The following is a 20,580-nucleotide window of genomic DNA, read 5'->3' as shown; positions in this document are numbered from 1 at the left end:
TTTTCTTAACATGCTTACTTGTTTGGATGGAACCACTCTTCTACTGTTACCCCTGCCTCTTTCCCCACCCAGTTGCCCTCCCTGTCCTCCTTGAATGCTGACATCCAGGGCTGGGCCTCCAGTGTCCACGCCTCACACAAAAGCCCACCCCCTGCCCCGGCTCCAACACCCCAGTGCTGGGGCCACTGCTGCTGCACCCCTTCCCTGGGTATCCCTCTAGAATGTTGGGTTCCAACACTGCATGCCGAGCTGGTGCCACTGTTCTTCCACATAAACACCCTCTCCATCTCCTTCAGGCTCCAACACCCTGAGCCAGGCTGCTCCCCGGCTCAGATGCCCTCCTCTTCCCTGCCATCCCTTCCACATGGTGAGAGTTTCATGACCAGGTGCTCTTGTACATTGCTAGTAAAGGACATCCTTACAGAAAACAGCATAATTCTTTTGGAAAGCAGTTTGGCAAATGTTTTAAAAAGACATTTCTGCTGACCATATGATAGCCTGTCTGGCATTTTCCCTTAAGGAAACAATCTAAAATAAAGAAAATGCTTGATGCTCAAAGATGTTAATGACAGTACTTCTTATAATAATGAAAAAATCCCAAATAAAAATTCTAATAGGGAAATATTTCAGTAAATCAAGGTACGTGATACAATGTTATACAGCCATAGGAAAAATTTACAACATTTTTAATACCATCTCTGAGTAGCTCCCAGGCTTCTCACCTCACACCCACCCTTCCCAGGAAAGCTTCTGTTATAATGGTACCTGAAAATGTGGGCTATAAAAGTCTAAATACAGCTGAAATTTATTTTGACAATCATGGAAGATAACTTAGCATATCATTTCTTCTAAAAGTACAGTAAAGTACAGCTGCATGCTTAAAGTTATTTTCAGATCCTTACAAAAATTACTGTATATGCACCACAAAGCCTTATTGAAATGGGAACTTAGGACGGCTGGGTAAGTCACTTGCGAGTTAAATGTTTTACTTGCAAAACCCAGATTTGCAATATGATGTGAGCAATTCAAATTTGAGCCTTGGCAAAATTATAATTTAATACATGTCCTGAACTTTCAGGGCTGCTTGGGAATATTAGAAACTGTGAATATTAACTCTTTGAATGCTAAAGGTCTATTTACTATTTCTTTAACAAACAAACAAAAATTAAGGAAGAAAACCACCCAAAAGGCTAGCAACACTTATTTTAGGGAAGGGGTAGGGGCAAGTTATGAGTGATTTTTTTTTCCTTCCTAGTATTTTCTGAATTTCCCAAAATGTCTGTAATGGGCATGCATTACCTTTTTGGTAAGTGTTTTGGTGAAACATAAGGCATGTGTCACTTTTATAATCATAAAAATGTAACTAAAGTTTACTTATTAAAAAGAATTATAAAAAAAAGGTAAATACCTGTCTTTTTGTCGTGTAATCTGCCAAGATGTTAAGTAGTTTATAAAAAACCTCGAACCAGGGGAGATAGCTGGGGGAAGAAGAGGAAACACATGAAACATTAGTATGCAGGTCAAAAACTTTAACCAGGACCTAATTCAAGACTGATACATTTCATTTTTTTTCTACATCCTGAAGAGTCTTCCTGCATAGACTGTGCTGGAAACAGACTGGTGAAATGCTAATTATTTCTGGGATTTAAAAAAATTGCCTGTGTGAGGCAGAGGATTCAATGTCCATTATAAATTATTCCCATGCCTCAGAGCTAGAAAAGGTTCACAGAGAAGAAATTCAAAGCAGACTCTGCAATCAAGCGCCATCTCTGAGTAGACCCCTAGGCCTCTCCCACCACACCCACCCTTCCCAGGAGAGCTAACAGTTTCTTATGATTGGACACACACAGCTCCCCCGCCCCCAGCAGTCCCACTGCTGGCATCTACAAGGTGTTCCAAAGGCCCCACGAGACCAAAAACATTCATGTCGTATCAGACATTCTATTTATAATACACCCTCTCTCTACTGCAGGATGAGCTCTAACTCTGTTCCCACTGCCCTCCACAAGGTCCTTACTATCGCTCCCTTTAACTCCAATGACAGTCTAACTGCAGGCCTCATCCCTGCAGTTCAACCTCTGTGTGCCTCTAGAACGGTCCTTCTAAAATGCAAATCCACGTCACACAATGGATTAAATTCCTGCAATGCCATCCCATCACTACAGGATCCAGTCCACACTTCTTAGGATGGCTTTCAAGGCTCATCACTCTTAGGCCCCTGCACCTCTCTGGCTGTCCTCTCTCTACTTCCCTCTATACACTCTCCTCTCATTGAGGCCTCACTGCAGGAATGTCCAGGCATCCTCCAGCCTGCTCGAGCTTGCATACATTCAGCCTTTTTCTTCAATGGACCTTCATGGTCTAGTCTAGCTGATTTCTACTTACCCTCCTAACAGCCCACAGCCCTCCCTGTCCCTGCCTCACATGCCCTGATTCCCTCTTTTCTGCACTGCCCTGGTCATACACATGCTTCTAACATTTCCCACATGATGAAGCACTCAACAGCATGTCTGTCTTCTGAACATACATGACACAAACAGAGAGGAAGGAGCACATCTCTCTTCACTTTGTCTTCCCAGTGCCTAGAACGGAGCCCGGCACACTGTCAGTGCTCAGTGTTTACTGAACAAATAAAACTCAACAAAGCCTAACAGCGAAGGCACACAAGTACTGTGAAATTGCTGTTGAAAAGTATCCCCACTCCCAAGAAGTTTTGCCAATTACTTTAAACGGCTTTGTGCTCTGCAAGGAACTTTCCTAAAGCTACATCATGCAGGCATGTGCGAAGTGTCGTACCAAGCGCTTGCCTGCCTGCCCACGCCCGCCCTGCTGAGCTAACAGCGTCCATTACTGATAGAGCTGGACACGATGTACAGCACAGATGTGACATCCTGCCAGGCAGAGGGGAATCAGCACCCTGTTCAGATTACCGGCTGTACCACTGAGGGTAACAAATGAAGTGAGAGGCAATAGAGAGGACAGATAAAGTGCACAGTCCTCTATCATTAACGTCTGTCTGAAGCCAGTACATGCTACTGTAAAATTTAAGTAGCTTATCAAAATATACTGATAAGCAACTTAACTTTTCACTTCTATGACAGTATTATCACTTACATTAATATGTTTCAATCAGCTCTGGCAGCTGCATATTGACTATTAGAGAGCAAATGCCTGCTGCCACTTTACAGAGCATTTACTTTGGCAGAGCAATGTAAACATTCAAGAGGGATTAGGGAGGAGATAAGTTTCTCCCTTCCTATTCTGTTAAATAAACCTCAGCTGAGTTAAAAGCCATTATAGTAGAAACAAGAAATCCCTTCAGAAGAAAACTCTTGCACAGATTAGAGGGCTCTTGGTAAACAAATTCAACCAAGGATTACAAATATTTTTTTCCCCCTGAAAGAAAAATACCACTAGTTAAATCCAGCAACTGAAAGTCAGGGGGGAGCGTGGAAAGGCCAGAAGAGAAAATATTTCCCTGCGAGGAAACCACGGCATTGAGTAAATTAGAAAAAAGCTGCACTCGTTTTAGGAATTCTTGATGAAATGACAGGGGCAGGCTGGGTCCTCTGATAGTTTAGGACTATAGTAGACATCGAAGCAGCTTGGGACCAGTTTGGCTGACTGACACGGCTCCCTCACCTGCTGTGAGGACAAAGATGGTAACATGCATGGAGCAACCTGGCCTGCAGCAGCCTGCGCTCAGGTTCTCACGCTCAGCCTCACCCAATCAGTTCTTTGTGGCTCTGCTAAACAGACCACTGGCCACAGGAGGTTTGTAGTTACTCTGGAAATCAGCCATTTCTTTCTTCCTTTGGCTTGACCGGACACAACTGTTCCCCACATGTTGTCCCCTGTGCACTGACAGATGAGTATCTAGTGATGGCAGTGTTAAGGTTTTGAAACCAAACCCCAGCTGTCTTCTTCTTCAAAGGATCCCTGTTTTCCCCTGTTGGGAGGCCAGGGTTCACAGCTGAGCTTTATCCAGTGGTGTTTCCTGTACTGCTTCATTAGTGCTGGCACAACAGCTTCATGCTGCCTGCTAGGCCGCAGGTGAGGACACGGAGCCCCTCCACTCCATTTTGTGTGTGTCTGTCATCATCGAGTAAACAATACTTCCCAGTCCAAAGACAGGAAACAAACACTCCATTACGCTGCCCCTCCCCGGACATCTAAGGGGCTCAAACATCTCTGGTCCTGCTCTACTTGCCACCTTTATGCACCGCTTGAGTTCTTGCTGCACAGTATCACCGAGTGGTGGACTAAGTCCAAGGCTGGGCCAAAAAGACAAATAACAAATGGTTGCTGCACTCAAGAAGGCCATGGCCCAGTCAGAAGCAGACACAGACACAGAGAGAGTAATAGTTTGGGTGTGAGGAGCTTGAAATCTTTCCCAAGTGCTTTATTTAGGTTAGGCATTTGGATTGATTTACAAAACTATAATGGAGCATTACCATGACCCCATCAGCAGATGGAAAACAGCCCGCTTGCCAGGCACTAGCCGGGATCCAAGCTTCTTTTACCGATTATGGCTCAGGTAACTTTGTCCCAGGCCTAACAGCCAAATGGAGAGGTTTTTGTTTTGTGTGAGGCAACACGAAGTTTTAAACCTTAGATGAGCTCAGATTGTACCCACAGTATTCCTACACACACTGACTCACTAACATGGGGCCCCACAGGCCCTTGGAAGTTGTGCAGGGACAGATTCTAAAGATAGCACTTACGGTGACAATGGCCCATGGCCAAAATCACCCTTAAAAAGCTCTTAAATTGCCCCCAGAGTACAGTGGACATGCTTTGTGTAGACAAAAAGCAGTTGGTCTGAGTCCGGGGGGGCGGGGTGGCATGCTGAGGGAGAACTTTCTATGTTTAAATCTACCAGCTTCGTGAGCTGCTCACTCTCAAGCTGAACTCAGGAACTAAGTTCGATTTAGGAGGGCAGATGACTCACTTTTCTAATGTCACTCCCCTGAATGGACTGTCAGGATAATCATTCCCACTGGGGTGTAGGTGTGTGTATGCACATATGTATGACTGACCTTGTATAAGTTAACTATCTATATGATGGGATTCCACTTCATTGTCTTAAGTATTAAAGTAGAAAAACACAAAAAATGTTTAAAAGCTCTCCCCCTTCTCTTCCTAGAGGTTTAGTTCCAAGCCATGGGATGACCCCAAGCAAGGCAGGTGTGTGTGGGTGGTGGAGGGCAATGGTGGCAGAAGAGGGGTGGTAGAGGCCAACCTGGGAGAATGGCAGACTGCAGCAGGATGTCAGAGCTCAAGCGAGGAGAGGGGGCTGTCCTCCTGCAGGGCAGCCTGGCATAGGATGTCAGAGTCCAAGTGGGATGAGGAGGGCAGCCCACTCAAGTGTGATCTGGCATCATGTGTTGAGGCCAAAGCAGGGGGAGGACTTCCTGGTAAGGCAAAGCCAGAGCCTGAGCAGGATAAAGTGAGTGTCCACACAGAGTGGCCAGGCATGTGCCAAGCCAATGGGCCTCCCCTTTACTCTGTCATCAGTGGGAAAACAAAGGGACAGTTAAAGAGGAATAACATCCTAAGGATGAGTATTTAGAACCAAGGAGAAAGTGATTATTTCCCCCACCATCTTAACCCGCAGCAGAGCCCAGTAGATTTAAGCCTGATCAGAACCAGTGTTCGCTTTGCTATCTTAAAAAGAAAGTCTTAGACAATAGTCATCCACATAATTTGAAAAAGATCAATATAATATTGGGGCTCTAAGTAATTTATGATAAAATTTAACATGTAAACATTCAAGCACCATTATAGTAGAAGCGACAATGAAGTGTGCCTCCCTAGGAAGGACGTGTTGCACAGCTGCTCCTACCCATGTCTGGGCTGATGAGTTTAAGAAAGAAAAGTGGCATGGAATAGCGTCTGTCAGTTGTTTTGGGTGACTTTCTACTGTCTGAGGAGCTCTTGAAATTCCACCTTGGGTATTCAGAGAGATATCCTTCCTTTTCATACTTCCTTTCAGCAGAATTTGCCAAGATTCATCAGACAGCAAAGCATCCCTTGTTTAAGGGTGTTTGGCATTCAGCTTTCAAAGCTTTCATATTAAAAAAACAATCCCAAAATTTTAAAAAGCAGAGCAGCATGGCATATGCTGAGGAGAACACAGACGTGAGTCCAATAACCCTGGCTATGAATCTTAGTTCTGTTACTTTCTAGCTGTGACACCTCGGTAAAGCAGTCTCTCAAAGACTCAGTTTCCTCCTCTATAAAGAGATATACAACACCTTTTAAAAATTATTATTAGCATATTCATCATTACAAATTGCAATCTTTCTCCATGCCTGCACCCAACCTATCACTCCCCAACTCCCCCTCCCTCCCCCACGATCTCGCGTCCTTAGCTTTGTTCTCTCCTGTTCAATGTATTACTGTGGTCTTTTCCTTCTTTCCTTCTTTTCTTTCCTTTCCTTCCTTCATTCCTCTCTCTCTCTTGTGTACCTGATTATGTAAGAGACATACAATCCAGTGCCTGGACACGCTTCCTGTCCCTCCCCTCTTGCTGAGCTCAGCTTTGGGGAACTCTCTCTCATTCCCGGTGTCTGGGTCAGAGACTCCTCCAGCACTCTATAGGAATTCCTCATGCCCTGCAGTCAAACAGAGCAGATAGGAAAGCAGAAGCTGGTATAAGAGGAAAATACTGATGATGTGACTGCTTAAAACAGAAGTCCCCACTCAGCCCTTCCAGTTTGACCTAGCATCTATCTCTGCTCCTCTGTGTCTTGGTTGGTCAAACATCTACAATAAAATGCAAATTGGCCACAAAGTAAAACTGCAACTCTTGCAAAGGATGCAGAATTTCATGAAGCTCACGTTAGAGATACTGGACACCTGCTTAAAGTTGAGACAAAGTCACTGACAAACGAAGACCTGGCAGCATCAGACCAATTAACAAATGATGAAGAGGGAAATCAGGAAAAACAAGTATGGTGACACAACAGTCACATCAAAAGAAAATGATTTCAATATCAAAGGATAAGAGAGACCTTTGGGAAACTGAAGTCCTCAAATACTTTTGGAAAAATGACTCCTTTTATGATTACGCTGTGAAAGTCAAACACAAAGTGTTATTAAGTCAGAAAAATTATAGCCCTGCCCACCCCTAAAAACTTGACTTGTTATATATTCTAAGAATTAATGCATTGTTGAAATTAAAAGCTAGGTTTTGTTGAAATAAATTTATTTTCAAAATTTTAGGTTCACTTTTTCTAGATAACATCCTAAACTTTTCTCCATTTTTACTATGAACTTTTAGTCCCCATTTAAATAGATGCATTTTATTCCCAGAATATGAAGACCTCCTAGGCTTACCCTACATTAAGACTCATAAGTTTATAATATATGCTTGCATGTCTGTCTTCTCCATTAGTATCAACTCCATGAGATCAAGGGTGACTGTGTCTTGACTGTTTAGCCCCTAATGTGTGCCTAACATGTTAGACATTCAATAAATCATTTACAAATGTGACTTATCACTATAGTTTCTAAGGCCATTACCATTAGAGCTATACAGTAACAGTCAACCAACTCTTGTTGGGAGGTGGGGATACAAATTTCACAGGCAACATTTTGGTTGGGAAAATGACCCAGGAGTGAAAATGATCCCTGCCCATGTCCTGCTGGAGTCTGTGACAAATTAGGATAGAATGACCAAATATTCAAAGTGGACCAAAGAGTACCTACAAACTTTAGATTGCTTGTCCCTTGCCCATCCCCCCAACACAAGTATACCCCAACATCTATTCTTTTTCATTTCTATTTCAAGTGCTATGGGAAAATGTCACAAAACCACGCTGATTACTTTCATTTGGAAACCTAGTTTTTCAAGCACAGGTGAAATTAAAATTGCTCAAAACTCCTCTAATCTGGCAGTGCAACAGGCTCCATGTCCCCTGCTAAAGTCAGCTCCATACTTTTCCCTTCTCTCGTTCCTAACCCATTTGTCCTGCTCTTCAGGAGACACTCTTCTCTCCAAACTTACTGAAGAAAAGCTCTAACATGAGATTTCCTCTCTTCCACTTCTATACTTCTCTTCCCTCTCTCCCTCATACTCCCCCACATTTATTAAGATCTACCCGGTATGTGCCTGTCACTCTGCTAAGGTATTTGAGAGAATAAGACCCAGGACTCCACGTTTAGGAAGTTCACAGTCTAAAGAGGGAAGCAGACACACTGGCAGATAATGTCAGCAGCACTAGATCAGTGCTCCGATAGAGGTTCACACAGGGAACAGAGGAGAGGTTGCAGAAAGTCTTCCACAGGAAGTGACATCTCACTAATCAACTGTACACTGACTGCAAAGTCAGGAGACCCACCTGGGTTTGAGTGTCAGTTTTGTCACTTATTAGCTGTGGCCTAAGCCATGTTCCTCCTTTCCCATCTGTGCAATGGGGTTATAATATCTGCCATCGCATGGCTGTTTTGAGGATAAAACATATGCGAATGCACCTACCACTGTGCCTGGAACACAGTAAATATTGGTTTGCCCTGATAATACCTTACTCTTATTGGTAATAAGATCAAAACTCAAAGGAACCTAAATAAGAGAAAAACACAACCCCCTTTGGGAGATCAAAGCTAGTCCTGCCCAACCTGAGCATTCTGCTTTCCTCACAGCTGCTAATCTCAAAATGTAAATTTGTGGTATTCAGTTAAGCTCAAGAATCTCTGATTTATGTCCATAATTAACATCCCATTGTGATATCCATTGTATCTATGTAGGAAAATATATTGCAGATACTGAAAGAGTAGAAATATTAATTTGCATTAGGAAAAACCATAGAAAACTCCCATAAACATCTGTGCTTATATAAATCTACCCAAACATACACTTGGATTTGCTTTTGGAAACAAGGCTCTTTTCCTCTTGATGGGTATTCAATAATTGTTGCTTTTAGAGAATGGATTTGTCATCTTTTCTGTGACAGTATTACTGTGATTGAAGGAGATTGCTCAGAAGGAAAGCACAGGGGCACTTTTCTGTTATCACTGGTAAAGTGTTGGTAACATGAGATCTTTGGAGTAATGGCACCTACACTGACAATTCGGTGTAATTCTCGGTATTTTCCATCGAGCCCAGAGAGGGTGAGCACATTGGCCTTTCATCATTTTCCTAGAAGAGTTTATGATGCTGCCCACTCCTGTATTCACACACCTGCATGTTTCCCCCCATTTAGAGCATCTTATTTTATGGTTTAAATTACTACTGTAATATAATGTAATGGGTTAGTGAGGTTCTAACCAAGGCCCACCTTACTGAAGCTTTCATAGCCTAAGAGAGAAATACACTGTCTCTACTATAAAAAATATGACAAAGAGAAGAAATAGCTATACAAGTAATCCTGTCCTATTTTCAGTAGTAAACAACAAAATTAATTATCCCACTGAAACATCATTTGATATTATTCTCATTTTACAGCTAGGAAGTGGAAGCTAATAGGGAAAGGGAGAAAACATTTATCAAGCGTTAAGTGCTTTGAAATATTACTCTTCACAACACGACTATGAGACGATTTATTATCCCATTTTACAGATGACAAAACTGAGTTTCAGAGAAGTGAAGTGACTTCCCTAAGACAACACAACTATTAAAAGCACAGCTCAGACAAAAAAACTAGTCCAATGTGATTTCAAAGCCCTACTCACTCTATACAACAATATTAGTTGTACAGTATGATCATGTATAATGATCAATTCTGAGACTAGAATATAAAAATCTTACCTTGTGGTTCTCACAGTAACTCTGATAAAATGAAAACTCATCTCCAAACACCCCTCAGCTCTAAGTGTTCTGAGCAATCCAGCTTTGGCTGCCTCCCAGCAATTCAGGGTGTTTTCTTACTTTGCCAGCTCCAGGGACACAAGTCATGTGTCAGCTCTTTATTGCTTTAGGAATTAGTGTACATTTTATATTCAGAAACACAAATATAAGTAGCTCAATTTAAAACGTTTTAATGCTCCAGGGACACAAGTCATGTGTCAGCTCTTTATTGCTTTAGGAATTAGTGTACATTTTATATTCAGAAACACAAATATAAGTAGCTCAATTTAAAACGTTTTAATGCTCCAGGGACACAAGTCATGTGTCAGCTCTTTATTGCTTTAGGAATTAGTGTACATTTTATATTCAGAAACACAAATATAAGTAGCTCAATTTAAAACGTTTTAATGCTCCAGGGACACAAGTCATGTGTCAGCTCTTTATTGCTTTAGGAATTAGTGTACATTTTATATTCAGAAACACAAATATAAGTAGCTCAATTTAAAACGTTTTAATTAAAAATAGCAGAAGAGTATTTTAAGTTTCCAGTGCCTCATGTCAAGACCCAATGCCTCCGCTACCCTAAATGTACATTTTTAAGAACTTATCTAGAAAAACCATGGCCTGTGTCATAATTTCTTAAACAGACTGTGTTGTCTTTTTTAATTGAAAGTATAAAGCTTTAAATGTATGCTTATGGTGACAATTAAGGAAATGCTAGATGAGACAGGGCATCAGACATCCACGAATAGCACTCATTTAAGTTCATTTCCACCCCAGATCTCTAGTTGAATGTTATATCATTCAATCGCAAATCTCTCTATAAAAGTGTCTGGCTGTCTCTTAAACCCATTTACGCTCTATGCTTCAATGCCTTTCCTTGGCAACTTTTTCCATATGCTTAACTTCTTTCAGGGAAGCAGTTCTGTCTCAATTCACAGAACAGCACACCAATCAACACAAGCAGGCAGGCAGGTAAAGAAAGGAAGAGGGAGAAACAGGCACACAGAGAGAAAGTAGGATATGAATGAAGCTTGTCCAATAAAGGTAATGTTTAAGAAGGCAAAGAGTTTTAAGCCAAAAGAAAACCTAGCACCTACCCCCAAGCAATCAGAGAGCTCTGAACTTGAATTTATAACCCAGACACTCTGTACCATATGCAATCTGAGACACACTACTGGTAGCACTACTGGGGATTTATGACTTATGACTTGTTCATATTTAATTTGTAACCAAACACTTCCCCTTCCTCTTAGCTACGTTAGAACTCTTGATTAACTCTTGTTTTCACAGGTCAGAGGTTAAATAAAGGAAGGGAAGCATTCTGGGGTGAGATTGCCCAGAACACCACATCCAAGGGTGACCCTGTGCAAAGAACATTAAAATAAGTGATAAGGCTAGAGATTGTTCCAGACAGCTGATGTTCAAAGCCTCCTTAGGGTATGAAGCAGAACCTTACAACTAAAGACATACAGGAAACCAGTCTGCTATCAAGTTACCTTTAGTAACGAGCAACTCTCACCAAGAGAATTTTCCCCAAATGTTTTTGGAAATGAAACTGAGGGTTTTGAGGGAAGGGAAAGCAGGAATTTGTATAAGCCAAGCCAGCCCTTCTTCTTGCTTCATTCTGCCAGAGGAGTCTGTCTTGCCCATCAGATTCTCCTAAGAAAACCTCCAGTGCTGTCTAACTTGGTAGCAGACCTGGGCCAGGCTGAGGCAAGCAAAATCCTTTGTACAAAATTAATCACACGGTAGCACAGGCACGCTGCTGAAGAGGGTATAATCTGCCCAACTACAACTACAAGATCCATCTAGTTCCAATCACCTTTACTGCTGTGCTACTCATGATGCACCAAACAGATAAAAATAAGAGTAGTAGAGATCACCGTTTATTCAGGAATCACCAAATGCTAGGAGCTATACGTGCATTTGCTTATTTACTTCTCAGAATAATTCTAAGTAGGCACCATTATATCCCCAGATAACAAACGAGGAAACTGAAGCACAGAAAGACTAAGTAACTTGCTCAGAGTCACACAGCCACAAAGTAGATCAGGGTTAAGTCCGGGTTTGTGTGACTTACTATACTAGTCGGTACTTGTCTGAAAAAAATCTCTCTCAGGGAATAATATCAGTAAACTGTACATTAGATGACACATAAGCTTTCTATTTGATTAGGCGTTTCAAATGGTTCTCAAAATGGGACAATCGTTAAGCTTGTTTGCTTTATAGAGAGCATTCATTCACTCATTCATTGCCTAATATAAGCCAGGCGCTGGGTAGAGAGTTAAATAAGGCACAACTTCCACTAAAGTAGGTCCCTGGTTTAGATTTGTACATGAAATCATTATGAAATTAGGAATGATTTGATAGAGGCAAAAAGAAGAGAACTTGTTGAGAAGTAACAGCTGCGCCACACTGAAAAGAGGTGGGGTGTGCATTCCTTCTGCGCCATAACCACCTAGCAGCCACAGCATGAAACAGGCAGTTTCCTCAACTGAGCCCTTCAACAGAACACAGGAGCCCAAACCAGAGCAATCAGAGGAGCTCAGAATCCATGACAGGGTGATCAAATTGGAACCTCAAATGCCATTAGTCACTCTCTGTTGTGACCCTCATAACAATCCTACCCCTCAGCCACTCCTGATTTTTAAAATAATCTTTGTGCTTATGGTGTACTGCTTTATTATAAACCAAGAGAAGCAGTCCATAATGCTTAAATTGGTGTTATAAAACTCCCTCAGAACATGGCTGTATTTATAAATCTTAAAAAAGAAACTCTAAAGCATAAACTTTAAAGGAAGGATGCTCAATCAGCAAACCACCTGGCAGAAATAGGTTTCTGATATAAATTCTTAAACTCATATAGTATGAAAGAGAGCAGGAAAGTTGCCTTTTAATGAATAACTACTAAAAGCAGAAAATCAAAATGAGGGTCAGAAAATGAATGCATAAATCATTATTATATTTTCATCAGCATTAAATGTAATAACTTAAATTTTTATTAGTATAAATAGTAGTTCTTCACTACTTACAATAGCAAAACATATACACATATACACACTTAAAATGTGCTAACAGAATGGTTAAATAAATTATAATAAATCAGGCAATAGGAAATTATGTTTTACAACTACAGATAGAATTACCATATGATCTAGCAATCCCACTGCTGGGTGTATACCCAAAGAAATGGAGATATCATGTCAAAGGGATACCTGTACTCCCATGTTTACAGCAGCTCTGTTTACAATAGCCAAGATATGGAACCAACCTAAATGTTCCCTGACGGACAACTGGATGAGGAAAATATGGTATACACACACAATAGAATACTACTCTGCCTTAAAAAGGAACGAAATACTGCCACTAACAGCAACATGGATGAACGTAGAGAAAATTACGTTGAGTGAAATAAGCCAGGCACAGAGAAATACCACACATCCTCACTCATAAGTGGAAGCTAAAAAAAAAAGTAAATAAACAACAACAAAAAGATAGAAAGACACAACAATCACAATAACTCACTGAACTTTCAAAAGGAGAGAACAGAACTGAGGCCACCAGAAAAGGGAAAAGGGGAGAGGGACGGGTAGTTAGCAAGAAATTGGTAAAGGGCCACAAAAAATGATTACATTGTGTAATGTTGAATATACTAATTATCCTAATTTGAGGCTCACATTTTGCATATAGGTATTGATATTCAATGTTGTACCCGATAGATAAGTACAATCATGTTTCAATTAAAAATAATTTTAGGGCCGGCCCGGTGGCGCACTGGATAGTGCGCCGCTTGGGAAGCGCGGCGGCGCTCCCGTCCGAGGGTTCGGATCCCACATACAGACCGGCTCCCGCTCACTGGCTGAGCGAGGCGCGGGAGCAACACCGAGGCTTGCAATCCCGTTGCCAGTCCCCGGTCCGGTACGGGGGCAACACTGAGGGTTGCGATCCGTTGCCGGACACGGAAAAAAGACAAAAAGACAAAAAAAATAAATAAATAATAATAATAATAATAATTTTAAAAATAAATTATGTTTTAGAATATTTCTTAATTGTATAGGAAAGTATCCACGAAATAATATAAATAGAAAAAAAGCAATATACAGCACTACATATCATATGCAATCATGTACATTCATAGAAAGACTAGGAAAAAATAATAACAGTGGTTATTTCTAGATTATGGAACTGTAGATAATCTTTGTTTTCTATATCTTCTACAGCAGTGCCTTGAAAATTAGGGAAAAAGTTGTCTTTTAAGTACTCTGTGTTATTCATAATCACGAATACGTGGAAACAACCTAAATGTACAGTACAATGATTACAATAAATTAGAAACTATCAAAATGATGAAATATTATATATTCATTAAAATCAGACTATAGATAGATATTTAACATAGAAAACCTTCACAATATATTTATGAGGGTACTTTAAAAAGTTCATGAACTGATTCATATTATCTTTTAATTCTGTTTTTCCATAAATTGTTAAATATAAAAGTTTTTAGATATAAAAGCAGACTCTATAATTTGTGCAAATGATTTTTTCATTTTAATTTTTGTGTTTTCCTACATTCAAACTTTCTACAATGCACATGTATTACTTGTATTAACTATTAATTAAAATATCCTCCCTTTTCTTTCTTTTCTATCCCCGCCCCCATAAAAGCCACATGTGTGATTCATCCCTGCCTACCAACTTCCAAGTGCTCTTGCTGGAGGGTAGGGAAGCCCGGTCCGGTACGGGCGCGACACTGAGGGTTGCGATCCGTTGCCGGTCACGAAAAAAGACAAAAAGGGGGAAAAAAAAAAAAAAAGAATCTATTTTTCTGGTTAGATTTTGAGGTCAACTCTGCAGGGCTGGATCATTCATACAAACACTTAGTAAGCACCTGTATATGCCAGCCCTGTGCTAGAGAGCTAGGATAAAGAAATGAACAAGACGAGTGCTGTCTGTCCTCAAGGAACTCTAAGTCTCTTGGGGAAGACAGACACACATATGGCTAATCCCAATGCCATGTGATGGTGCTGCACTGAGGAAGTTGTGGGAGCTCTGAGGAAGGGTATGTCAGCCCAACTGGGGTATCAGCTCAACGAGGAAGAGAAGTTAGTTGAAAGAGAAGTACACTTCCATCTGGAGGGAACAGAATACTGTTACACAGGCACCAAGACACAGCACTACAAATATCTCAGGGTGGTTAAATCCCAGAGTAGGGGTGGGACAAAGTGTTTCTTGGAGGGTGGGGATGGGGTTGAAGGGAGGAATCTTGGCAGTAGTAGAATATGAGACTAGAGGGCCGGCCCGGTGGCGCACTGCTACAGTGCACCGCTTGGGAAGCGCGGCAGGCGCTCCCACCGAGGGTTCGGATCCCACATGCAGACCGGTTCCCGCTCACTGGCTGAGCGAGGCCTGGGAGCAACACCGAGGGTTGAGATCCCGTGGCCGGTCCGGTACGGGCACGACACTGAGGGTTGCAATCCGTTGCCGGACACGAAAAAAGACAAAAAAAAAAGAATATGAGACTAGAGAAGTCCAAAGACACTGGCTTGTAAAGAGCTTTACGTGCTGGACTAGGGAGTTTAGCTCTTACTGAAAGCAAAAAGTGAGGGCTTCCAAAAGTCAGAGCTTCTGTCAGTGCTCTTTTAATTTCTGAATACAATTTGAAAAAGGATTTTGCTATAGGAGAAGATAGCTTAAAAATGAGCACTTGCTAGGCAGGTTGGCCTGAACCTGTTAGGCAGAGGTTGTCTGCTTCCTTCAGAAGCAGCAGCCTACGTTGTGTGATATGGCAGGGGAGAAGGTGGAGTCAAACAGTCCACAGCAACACGTGCGGTTCTCCCACTTACTAGAGGGCTCTCCCCAGAGTTGTTACTTCATCTCTCCAAGGCCACTTTCCTCTGCAAAGGGCAAAAAATACTTCTGTTTACCTCACGAGGTGATGGAATGGAACAAATTAAGCAAAATAATACAAAGTGCCTATCACAGTTCACAGAATATACCAGCACTGAAAAATAGGTGGCTTCTGTTATGACTGCTAGGTAGGAGATGTCTATTCGCTCTCTTCGAAGAAAGAGTAGTTGTTAGCCATATTTTGGGTGATTTTAAATGCCTTTAACATGCTGAGTACCACATAGCATATGGATTTTTTTTACAATTACTTTTAAGATTGCATCAGTCACAAAAGAGTGGGCTGGGCCAATAGGAATTTTTAAAATTAATATTTATTCACTTAACACCAGATAAAGATTTCATTTCAAAGACAGAGCAAAAGCAAAGAAAAAATAGATGGGGATAATAAATATGTCACCAGTATTTTTTCAATCATTCCTCAATGAATAACTCTTTTCGAGCTAACACTACAAATGATTACTTGTGCTTCCCTGACTGAAGAAATATCATATATTATTCTTAGTTAACTAATTTAATAACATCTAAAACTAGAAGATTTGGTATGCTATAGCAATACAAAAGATAGCAAAGGTGATAAGACTCTAAGAGCTAGCATTAAACAAACATATGGATATTAACAATTTTACCTCTCACAAATATTTGAACTTAACTTTTATGGCTCTAAAATAGAGCAGCTTCAGTTAACTTAAAGAGTAGTTCTGCACTCTGAGCCATTCATGGGATGAGAAAGAAAATATCTGGTCCCTCAGCTCCATTAGGCATCACCTCAGCTGTGTGTGATGAGTATTTTCAGCTATAATGTACAGATGAAGAAATGGAGGCTCAGAGACATGGAGTGACTTGTTCAAGATCCCCAAACTAGGAAATGGGCAGTAAGAATTTAAAGTGAGGTCTCTCTGGTTCCAAAGCTCATGATCCTTTTTTTTTTAATCAAATTTGAATTATAGTTCACATACAATAAAATCCACACATGTACATCTACAAGAGTTTTGAAACTGACACCCACAATCAATATATACAACATTTTCAAGACCCCAAAATGTTCTCTTGTGCCCCATCCAATTTAACCCACTTCACTGGGTGTCCATTAATGTATCACAGCTCTTCCTACACTATACTGAGATCATCTGTTTTCCACCTGTCCTTCCTACCATCTCTACAAAATTCACTTCTTTTTAACATAAAGTACAATTCACTCTTTTGACAAATGCATACACTGGTGTAACAGCCTCAGACAATCAAGATACAGAACACTTCCATCACACACCACCCAACTTGCTCGTGTTACCCCTTTATAGTCAACCCTTCCTCCATTCTCAGTCCCTGGCAACCACCGATCTGTTTCCTATTCCTCTAATTTTGCCTTTTTTCAGAATGTCATAGAAATGGAGTAATACTTTTGAGTCTGGCTTCTATCATGATCTTTTAAGTCACATATAGTTTAGCTTTTTTCCCCACTGTTGACCAACAAAGGACAAGTTTTAACAGTAACATAGGCCCATGGGCTTTCTCCTAGCTAAGAAATCATGCCCAGACAACAGATCTGGCCATAATACTGTGGATGGTGCCAAAGGTTTTGCACCTTGACCAGAAAAGGCAGAACCCAAACTCTTTGGCACCTGGCCCAAACAGGTGAGGCAGAGGAGGTGAGAGAGCCACCAGCTGCTCTAAATTGTTCAACTCTCATTTAGTAGCAGAAGAAACATGACCCAGAGAGTATAAGGGACTTATCTAGAACCACACATCTGCAGAGCCAAAAGGACATCCCAACAAACCCAGAAGTAGATATCTCTGTCCCCACTGAATGGTAATCCCCCAACATTACTTTGTCCTTTACTTTTTCTTCTCTACCTCCTACCAAGTAGGGTACAAAAGAAATGGCTCCTGAGAAAATGTCTAATAGGGTAGTTGCTATCTTCAATATCTAGAACTGTCCTGAAACATCAAATTTTCAACTGGATTCCACAGGGAATTCCCATAGTCATTTACTAAACAGGATTTGAAATGATGTCTGCTTAGCTCCAAAGCAATGATCTTTCTATCTACTGTACACTTTGATATCTAATCTGACACCCATTTGGTTTAGTATTTGATGGCTCATTTGGTCATCAAACATTTATCTAGTCATTTACTAAACAGGATTTGAAATGATGTCTGCTTAGCTCCAAAGCAATGATCTTTCTGTCTACTGTACACTTTGATATCTAATCTGACACCCATTTGGTTTAGTATTTGATGGCTCATTTGGTCATCAAACATTTATCGGCTGTGAGGCCCTTTGCTAGAACCTGGGGCTAACAGGCTAACACACAATGTCTAATTTCAATGAGCTCAGTGTCTAGTGGGGAAATCACGTGTAAATCAACAAGTGTAATTAAGGAGATACATGGTATGAAAGAATGATACACAGGCACCAATGGTCTCAGATGAGTGTGTACCAGCCCTAGCAAATGTGACAGAATTTCTTTCAGGCCTAACAAGGTTTGTTAATAATTCTAAAATTAAATAAAAATGGTCACATTAGAAGATACTCTATTTTACAGAAGGACAGTTGAATAAAGGCTACTAGAGCACAGAATCCAATAGTGATCCCCAAAAAAGGCTACCTGATTTTTGTGAATAATTTTCTTCTTCCTTTTTCTGTTAATACAAAAAAAAAAAAAAAGAGAAAAAGAAAAAAACCACACAAAAAAACCTGGCACCTTTGTCTGGGTCTAGAATAACCAGGAAATAAAATGGCAAGTCTTACAACTGTGAACTTCAATCAGCTCATTACAAACCAAAGTGACATATTTGAATGCATGTTGCTACATTCATTTACCTATTCTGCCAAGCCATTCAATTACATGATTTCAGATTTTATATAAAATACAGCCATGTTTCTTTCAAAAGGTGGTATTTGGAAAAAAGTGATTAGAACAGCATGCTATGATACATTAATACAGTGGTTTCATTTAATGGACAATGGCAGTTTCTGAAATGCTCCCTGTACTTTAAATTATCGCACTTAGAATGCATGACTACGACGTGTCTCAACTTTTTTCTTTACTGCTGAACAATACCTTCCACTGCCACTGTGAATGCAAACAAAACACATTATGAGAAGAGTTTTATTAGCATTTGTAATCTTAAGGAAAGTCATTTTTAAAGGTGGGGAGTAGTACAGTAGATTGTTCAAATCGTGTGAACACTGAGAAGGATAAAGCATTATAAATGTGTAAAGAGTAAAAGCGGGAGAGAAAAAACTAAAGCAAGAGAAAAGTCTTAAACCAAAATTTAATGTCCCCTTGGAGAGACAGGGCACAAAAGAGGAGATTGAGTTTATTCTAACCAGAAGCAGCTGTTGCTGTTCGAATTAGGAAGCATTCCTAATGAATCAGCAGTTCTTATAATAAATATACTCCCCTTTGAAATGTGAGGATTCTGCTATGAGAATTTCTTTTGATATATTTTTTACATGAACTCATTAGATGGAGAAAAGGCAGTGATTGAGCATGTTCCTTTCCAAATTACTATGGCTATTTTATCCATATCATGTCCTCTCAAGGTCAGTTAGACTGGGCATAGGAAAACAAAACAAAAAACCCCACAAAGCTAGAGGTTTCTACTCACCAGCACCCTTTGTGGGTCACTCTAAATAAATTTTGTAAGGTGCTATGTAACAGCCACATCTTACCAAATACCTGCCACTACATGAACTAGTGCCAATTAAGTTTAAAATGGAAATCAGAGCCACACAAACAATCAAAGAGGCATTCCTTTTGCATTAAGAGGAATCCCCAGACTCCAACATGGTGAAGATCTGCTTGCAGAGTATATCCTGTTTGCCAGATATCTGGCTAACATTTTAAGAGAAAGGAGGGGAAAAATTATGCATGCATGCATATTTATTTCATCCCCACTTAGGTTCTATATTCCTCTTTTTCCTTGCATGAAAAAATAACCATCTTAAACAGAAGTTTCTCTAAGCAAAAATTACTGTGTCCCTATCAACAGAGAGAAAATTAATTTAAAGGCATATCTTCTCCTATTACTCTACCCACCACTTATCTTTCTCCAACTTTTAATCTTTCAGCCTTCCTCCTCCTCCTCCCTCCTCCTCCCTCTCCCCTTCACCCTCCCCTTCTGTGGTGGGTTTCCAGTATTCTTGCAGACTCAATACAAAAACCTGAAGGAGTTATAAAGAGACAAAAGGTGTAATCAAGAGCTGTCTTGTCTTTCTTTCCCTAACACCAATGGTACTTAAGCCTTAAACTTGGAAATGAAAGGACATTCTAAACATAAACACAATTTTTAGGCTGCTTAAAAACAAACCTTTTCCCAAACTTAGACATGACCTCCTATCTTACTCAGGCCACTTTTGCTCTCAACAACAGCTTAAGAGATGCAAAGGACAGGTAGATGTGCAGTTAATAGAAGATTTAACTCTATCATTACCATATTATATAGAAGAGGCAGAAATAAGTAGTTCCTTAAAGGAAAGCATTGGATCACAATGAAGAGGGCTGGAGGGATTACCTTGCTGCTTCTACAACATCAGAGCCCTAATAAGGTAGGAGGGATCCAGAGACCAAATCAAGGAGTCATGAAAAGAGATCCCTCTGTTTAAAGATCGGTCTGTGTTTGTTTTATATCCTGAGTAATTAGGAAACTGGCATTCAAAAAGTCTCAGGAAGTGCTGGACCGGCCCGGTGGCACACTGCTACAGTGCGCCGTTTGGGAGCGGCGGCGCTCCCGCCGAGGGTTTGGATCCCACATACAGACCGGCCGCTCACTGGCTGAGCGAGGTGCGGGCGTGACACCGAGGGTTGAGATCCTGTTGCCGGTCCCGGTCTGGTACGGGCGCAACACTGAGGGTTGCGATCCATTGCCGGTCA

The 20,580-nt window shown here is 40.8% G+C and overlaps 1 protein-coding gene across 1 annotated transcript in view; it reads right to left on the bottom strand.

Annotated features, from left to right (window-relative positions):
• Positions 1-20,580, bottom strand: part of DENND1A (DENN/MADD domain containing 1A) — a 462,953-nt gene that overhangs the window by 268,027 nt on the left and 174,346 nt on the right. Inside the window, exon 5 of the mRNA XM_008568329.1 lies at positions 1,409-1,478. Coding sequence (XP_008566551.1) covers positions 1,409-1,478 — 70 coding nt within the window. The remainder of the gene's footprint in view (positions 1-1,408; positions 1,479-20,580) is intronic.

This window comes from Galeopterus variegatus, unplaced genomic scaffold (assembly GCF_000696425.1).
Source record: "Galeopterus variegatus unplaced genomic scaffold, G_variegatus-3.0.2 Scaffold400, whole genome shotgun sequence".
Classification (NCBI taxonomy): domain Eukaryota; kingdom Metazoa; phylum Chordata; class Mammalia; order Dermoptera; family Cynocephalidae; genus Galeopterus; species Galeopterus variegatus.
Note: the sequence above shows the minus strand (reverse complement) of the source record. Positions and strands in the feature narration are given on the sequence as shown.